This window comes from Palaemon carinicauda, chromosome 20 (genome assembly GCF_036898095.1).
Source record: "Palaemon carinicauda isolate YSFRI2023 chromosome 20, ASM3689809v2, whole genome shotgun sequence".
NCBI lineage: Eukaryota > Metazoa > Arthropoda > Malacostraca > Decapoda > Palaemonidae > Palaemon > Palaemon carinicauda.
This window is the reverse complement of record NC_090744.1, coordinates 42925448-42933531: the sequence shown is the minus strand read 5'-3', so window position 1 is coordinate 42933531 and position 8084 is coordinate 42925448. Positions and strand designations below refer to the sequence as shown.

At 33.7% G+C, this 8084-nt stretch overlaps 1 protein-coding gene across 1 annotated transcript in view; it reads right to left on the bottom strand.

Moving 5' to 3' along the window:
• LOC137659489 (UDP-glucosyltransferase 2-like) overlaps positions 1 to 7749 on the bottom strand; it is a 19277-nt gene extending 11528 nt beyond the window's left edge. Inside the window, exons 1-3 of the mRNA XM_068394378.1 lie at positions 7626 to 7749; positions 3077 to 3268; positions 616 to 876 (exon numbers count right to left, since the gene is read on the bottom strand). Of these exons, the coding sequence (XP_068250479.1) occupies positions 616 to 876; positions 3077 to 3268 (453 nt within the window). The 5' untranslated portion in view covers positions 7626 to 7749. The remainder of the gene's footprint in view (positions 1 to 615; positions 877 to 3076; positions 3269 to 7625) is intronic.
• Positions 7750 to 8084: the final 335 nt, after the last annotated feature.

The window sequence follows — 8084 nt, the reverse complement described above, 5'->3', positions numbered from 1 at the left end:
GACACACTGGTGGTAGGCTACACTTTGATGCATTATCTAACCTAAAATATTTTTCCTCCTCAAGACTGATGAAGACTAATTAAGTGAATCTATAAATGTCCCTTGTATCAGTTCACGTACTGAATTGGTTGAAATGTTCGGATACTATTCTCATTATGTTCTTGAACACCTATTATTAAATTAAATTTGCATGCAGTGTACTATGAAGCATTTAAAAGTAGGTAGGAAATAACTTTAACAAAGTTAAAACATGTTCTTTCTGTATGAAAATAGCACGGAATTGCAGTCATATTACTTTTTTGTTTTAAATGTTTATCCCATTCTTATGAAAAGCTGCACGAAACACTAAAACTGTATTACATTTTCTGCGTTTGCTTGATAAATTGCAGCCAATTATTTGTGATTTGTTTGGCTGCATTGGTTTCCTTACTTCCTTATTTCATGCTTCATACTGTAATCAATAGATGCTATTATAAATAAAAGAAGGAAATGGCAATGACAAAACCAGTTTGTACAGCCCCGGAAGTCAGATATGAACAAAGCAAACTGAATTAGAAAAGCAAAAGACCTTACAGAAACAGCATATAAAATTCAAGAAAATTGAGAAATCCAAACCTCGTTTTGCCCCGCATGAATAATGATAATATCAAATCGTGTCCTTTTTCTGTAGAGTTCGTTGATTTCAGCATTGGCGTAGAGTTTGTCAGCGGCGACATCGAAGACTGGCAAGAGTTTGTCGATGTTTCCGCGAACGCCTCCCTTCAGGTCCACCAGGGTGTCGCTGTTGAACTGATGCAGCTCTTCGATGCCGTGGGTGAATTCGTAGAGGTTTTCCGTGATTATGCGGTCCCCGTCGTTGTTCGTCAACATCACCACCTGGATATTCAGGGTTTATTTCTATTTGCATGTTACGCTTCAGGATATCCTTATAGATTATGGAACTAAATAATTAATATTTCTTATTACGATATACTGTAGCTATAGTCGTCACTATTATTATTATTAGCTAAGCTACAACCCTAGCTGTAAAAGCAGGATGCTAAAAGCCCAAGGGCTCTAACAGGGAAAATTAGTCCAGTGGGGAAATGAAATAAGTAAATAGATAAATTATATGAGAAGTAATGAACAATCAAAATAAAACATTCTAAGGTGTAGGCTACAACTTAAAAATAGACATTTGCTTTTATTTCTAATAGGGTTTCAAAATGTCCTTTTAAATTCCAAGTTTACTAAGGCACAAAAGACAAACTCTTCGAGGTAAGCTACTATCTAAAGAGGAGACTTTAGTGGTTATTTAACATAATGAACTAAAACTTCTGAGAACAGATCCGTTAAGCAAGGAACTATACACTAATTATAAAGCAAGATAATGATGACAAAGGGTATAGTGAACATGTTTACCCTTAACTTCTGTGCAATGAAATGACAACCAATAAATTCTATGTTATTTATCCTATAATCATCAAAATTTGACAAATACATATTCAGCCAAAATTTATCCTATTGGTTACAATAGTTTAAGAGTGGAAATAATTTTCATTCCTAGAATGAGTTCGCATATCAAGTTCTATGTTTCTTTTTTTTTCGTATTAAAAATTTTTTTTAGGTTACCTACGAAGTGCATCCATAAATTGAAAACGGAAATATTTTATTATAATTGTTCATTACCTCTATTGTAGTTTATTTATTTCCTTATTTTCTTTCCTCACTGGGATAGTTTTCCCTCTTGGAGCCCTTGGGATTATAGCATCCTGCTTTTCCAATTAGGGTTGCATCCTAGCTAGTAATGTGATAATAATAAAGTGCAGAGTTGACTGTGACCGTTGTTATACAAATTACGATAAATATAACTATTTGATCTATTATCTCTAATACACTAATAGTAAAACCAATGGACAATGGTAGTTTAAATTTTACAGAGAGAGAGAGAGAGAGAGAGAGAGAGAGAGAGAGAGAGAGAGAGAGAGAGAGAGAGAGAGAGAGAGAGAGAGAGTTAAACCTTTTCTACCTTTCACAATTAATTGAGATCTTTTTCCCTTTCCGAGAATACTAGAAAACAGATATCTTGGTAAACAAACTGCAAAATGGGGAGAATCAAGAGAATCAAGATGAGTTGTATTAAATTAGCACAAAGGTTGAAAAAGTAAATAAAAACGCAAGGTATTTATTACCCGCACTCCTTAAAGTTGAGAAATATAAACCATATTTTCTTGAAAACGAGAATATAAAAATAAAAAAAAAAAATAAAAGAATACAGCCTAATAAGCAACTGTAAAATTTGGGCACCACCATTATTGTACACCGTCTCCTTAATGCTGGATCTAGTTTTCATTAAATTAATGGGTGATATCGAAAAGATAATGGCTTAAAAGTCTAGTAATCTACATCATTAATGACAATCTATTTTCTTTGACCTTAGGTACGTTGATAAATTATTATGAAATCATAACGTTACCTAGTTTTTCATTTAGCTAAGTATGCAATTTATATAGTATCTTTTGCAATTATAATAACACTGCTAAACCGCTTACAAGATAATATTAAGTGGTAGTGATACAAGTACTGTAGAGAGAGTGAAAGAGTTAATAAATGGATAGTTTTAGGAGGAGATACGAGTAAAAGCAAATCAAAATGGCGCAAAAATCATGTGAATAATACGAGTATTATTTCTGCGCATCACGTACTTGTGTCATTAGTATTTTTTCACAATAACTGCGACTATAACTTTTGCTCGCAGAGCAATAGAATAATGGTTTTATTATTTGAATTTTGATGCTTGTATACAGATTTTCTTGTATTCTGAACTCATTGTAAACTGAGGTACTACTGTATGTACATATTTTATATATATATATATATATATATATATATATATATATATATATATATATATATGTGTGTGTGTATATATATATAGTATAAATAGATATATATATATATATGTGTGTGTGTGTGTATATATATATAGTATAAATAGATAGATAGATATATATATATATATATATATATATATATATATATATATATATATATTTTTTTTTTTTTATTCATTGGTGTGTGTGCGTACATACATTACCTTGTGTCCTCGGTCAGCCAAACCCTTAGCCAACGAGAGGAAGACAGTCCTATGACTATCGGTCGATACGGGTAGGAGCATTAGGATCTTGTAAGGTCTCTCCGGTGGGGCCAGCATTGACCCGTTCCTCATCTCGTGAGGGTTACCGTTCACACATCCGATCACCAGCAGCACGACGAATATCAGCTTCATCTGAAAAGAAAGATGATTCAAGGTACGGGATGTTTGTTTGGAGAACAAATTGTTATAATACTATTATTGGTACTACTACTATTATTACTTCTACTACTACTACCACTATTATTATTATTATTATTATTATTATTATTATTATTATTGACTGGTTTTTAGATACATTATCATGTTAACAGAATTATTTTTGACATTAACAGTAGTATTAGTAGTAGCACTGGCAATTTTGACAACAGCTATTTTTGTTAATATTGTTATTATTGGTAACATTATTGATGTCCAGTATTTCACAGCAATGATGTGCGTAATACTATTAGGATTTTTTCTTAGATAATTACCATTAATTATGCAAGAGTAACTCCGGCCAGCCAAATGCTTCCTTTTAAAGAGCTTATCATTTAAGCGATATAGATTACAAATCCTGTTTCTCCCACAATACTTCAACTAGACTGAAAGAATAGTCTCCTGTCGATTCCTCTGTAACTTCAAACTCAATATCCTAAATCTATAGTCTTACCTCTTATCACCCGCACAATCACAAACCTCCTAAAGTTTTATTATGGGGATAAAAGTGGTAAAATACACGGTGTCTGACGGACTGTCTGTTTAGTAGCTGTAATATTCATTCTGATCTTAGTTTTAAGCTAAAAGAAATTACCATTGATGCAATTTTTGCTGTTATCAAGGGGATCTTCATTACGAGTCGAATTGTGCACACTAGGTTTCTACTTTTGATATATATTGTGTAAAAGTTGGTAACCCGAGAGTCAAACACTTCAAGCATATTTTTCATTGGAATGTTGAATTCTCCCTGATCCTTTGTTTTCCCTAAATCATTCAGCTACATTTTAGAGCTAAATATTCCTGCTGCAACCGAGAATTTATTAGCGAACAAAGCTTCCCGTCTCTCCCTATAAAAAAAATGAAAAAATGAAAACATGATATTTAAGACATGCTCCTTGAGTCTTCTCGTCAAGAATAAAACATCGACATTCTAACATTTCTTAATATTTCTCAATTACTGATAAAAATCGTTTGGAAAACCTCGGTATTCTGACCCTCCTTGGGTATTTCCTAACCATGAAAATAAATCATTTTCTTGAGCTCTCTCACTGTGTCTCCCTATCACGGGAAAAGAAAGGTTTAAAGGTTTAAAGGCCACTTATGAATGGTAAAGGTAAGGGACAGAGACATTCCTATATCAAGCAGGACAATGCCCTAGAGACGGACCATATATATATATGATCAGCGGCCATGGCCCTTCTCCACCCAAGCTAGGACCAAGGAGGGCCAGGCAATAGCTGCTGATGACTCAGCAAATAGACCTACAGTATAGGCTCCCCTAAAACCCCCCCCCTCCTTATGACACAAGGATGGTGACGTTGCAGCGACCAAAGGAACTAATGAGTTTGAGCGGGACTCGAACCGCTGTCTGGCAATCACCAAGAAAGGACATTACCAACAGGCCACCACAACGTTTGTTATTCAAAACTTCCTTGGGGTGTCTTTCCCATTCATGGATAAAAGAAACAATTGTGTCTACTAATCAAAAAAGAAAATCAAGCCCTTGTTATTCTAAACATCCTGGGCGTGTCTCTCACAATCATGAACAAAGAAACCCTTGGAATTTTAATCTTTCTCAGTGTAGTTCCCAGTCATGAAAAAGAAGCTCCTGTTTTTTCTAATCTCCCTTGGCGTATCTCTCTTTATCATGAAAGAAATCTTTGTTGTTCTAAGCTTCCTCGGAGTGTATCTTTTAATCAGAAAAAAAAAACACTGGAAATTTTAAGCTTTCTCAGTTTGGCTCCTAATAATGGGAAAAGAAATGTTGGTTATTTTAAGCTTTCTTAATCGTGAATAAAGAATCCCCTAAAACTAATCTTTCTCAATTTGTCTCATAATCATGAAAAAAAGAAACCCTTCAGATTCAAAATTTGTTTCTCCTAAATATAAAAAAAAAAACCTTTTGTGGTTCTAAGATTTCTAAACGCGTCTAACTATCATGAAAGAAGACGCCCTTCTTATTCTAAGGTTTCCCGATAGGTTTCTCCTAATCAAGAAAAATAGAAAGCCTTGGAATTCTAAGTTATCTCCGAGTGTCTCACAGTTATGGATAAAAGAAATTTTTTTTTCAAATGTAAGCTTCCTCTACCTATCTCTCCCAATCATAAAAAAATAAAGTCATGGAATTTTAAGCTTTCTAAGTTTGTCTCCTAATCATTGAAAAAGAAATTCCTGTCATAGTAAACTTCTTCGACGTGTAACTTGCAATCATGAAAACAACCCTCGAAAAACTAAGTTTTCTCAGTGTGTCTCCTCATCATATGAAAAAGAAATCCTTATTTTTCTAAGCATTTTCAACGTGTCTCTCCGAAGCATAAAATCTCTTGGAATTCTAAGTTTTCTCGGTGTGTCTATCGATCATTTAAAACAGAAACTCATTGAAAACAAAAATTTTAATTTTAAGTTACCTCGACAAGTCTCTCTCAATAATGGGATAAAGAAACCCTTAACTTTCTAAGCTTTCTCTCGATGTCCCTATATCACGGGAAAAAAAATCCTTGATATTCCCAGCTTCCTCCGCGTGTCTCCCAATCCTAAAATGAGAAAACTTTAGTATTCTGAAGTAGAAATGAAAGCGAAAGTTTATATGAAATCAAAGTGCACTTCTGACGGCTCCTCCAGAGGAATCTATTTATAACTTATCTGATAAGGTAACCTAGATGAGGGACCATGAGTCACTTAATGGAGACTTGATGATAGTGGACTCTCTTATCTTAAGATCATCAATGTGAAACATTGGCTTTTTTTAACCGCAGTACTGTATGCGGGTGGTTCTACTGTGAAAAAAGATGTCTGTCACTGCCATGTTATATTGACGTATAGATCTCTGTTGATGTTGTTTATGATTTTTTCCAATAATTTAGTTATATGTAAATATGAGATATATTACATTATAAGGCACTAACTGGCCACTAAGTTCAGGGAAGAACATTTAACAAGTTGAAATAGAAAAACAAGAAAGAAAAAAAAAAAAAAAAAAAAAAAAGAATTGGGGGTGGGTGGGTAATAGAACTGTCTAATTTTTTTCCTGTCACTTCTGATATGACTGGTAATCAAAGCAAGTAATCTTTTCTTTTTACTTCAGAAGGAGCTAATATTCATAGTAGTAAAAGTCTCAATATCTTCTGGACTTTCTCGTATTTTTCTCAATGAGCCAAACCTGTCATTCAATTAATTATATAACATAAGCAGTTATGTCACTAATCAGGTGAAATATTTTGTTTCAAGGTCAGTCGTTCCAAGGGATAAGATAGATACTACAATTATCAAGAATGAAAGATAGGATAACTTGAATCAATGGATTAAATAATGTAGTGTCTTATTACGGACTTAGTATTACGTCTAGAACTAATGAATTCTTAAGGATTCACTGAAAGACTTGCATTTTTTTTTTTTTTACTTTAATGTAAACCTTGAATACTGTTATTAAGTATGAAATGAACAATGTCTCTCTACATTTCAGGATTTGATTATAAGTTCTGACACGTAGGCTATAATTTCCAAAAGAACCGATATATTCTATTGAAAATTAGTCATTATGTACAGCAGAAGTTATTAATAAAAACGCTGCCATACGAGATTTGATAATTCCATTCCGATTACAGTTCTGGATAAAAGATGAGGGTTGAGCGTATGTTGAATGTGCAGTAGCAAAAGTAGAAGCGTAGACAAAGTGGGGACAAGTGGGTGCCCTTTTTGCAAATGACCCCAGTCCTTCCAAGAGAAGGTGACGTGCAAAGCAGTGTCATAAAATAAAATTATGCACGTATACATTTAAAATTACTAATAACTCACCAGGGTAAGTGGGAGGGGGCCTATTTACTAATCCAGCCACCCCGACCCTCAAATGTCTGGCTTCGACCCTGATTCTGCAAACTAGCCACTTTTGCAACGCTTGTAATTCAAACCAATGCCAAGGATAATTGCTTCATTCCCTTTCTTATATTCAGTTAAGGCAGGAACAGTATATTCTTTGAGAAATCACTCAAGGAAAGGAATGAAAATCCACTAGATTCCGTGATAAAGAAATTTATAAATAGGTCGCTCTCTGAGATTGAAAGCTTCAAAAGTCAAATCTATTAAAAAAGAAAAAAACCTTTATAGATGAAATATCAAGTAACACTTTGTAAAAGATACCTGTACTACTTCGCAGATTTGAAAATCATATGCATAAAGTCATCTAATGATTAATGTTATCAGAAACTATGGGCCCCCAAAAAGATTGAAAATTAAAGCGTTAAAAAATCATGGGAAATGAATCTTGAAAGTCGAAGAAAAAGATAAATTCACGTACCTTAATGATTAAAAATTCACAAAGAAATCAATCTCTTCAAAAGAGTGCCATTGGAATCCCGCAGTTACTTCCAACTTGGCTATTACGTTACTAGTAACAAGATACTAATGCAGTGACCTGAATCGAGTGCCTTATCTGCTAAGCGTCTTAAAATGGGGAGATACAGATGATAAGTAAAAGATACCACTAATGATCCTAAAGATACGAAATATAAGGATAAGAGCGATGAGTAGGTAAGAAAGAAGAAGGAATCTGATGATATGAATTGAAAGATATGAGTGTAGCATTATATGGACGACTAGAAACGTTTAGATACAATGAAAAGGGAATCACATTGTTTCTTGAAAAGAGACTGAAAAATGTAGGTATAGATTATAATATAATTAAGAATGAAGGGAAATTAATTATATGCCCCTGTTGCAAGTTGCTTGAGGCTTGTTACAGACACTGGGAGAAGGT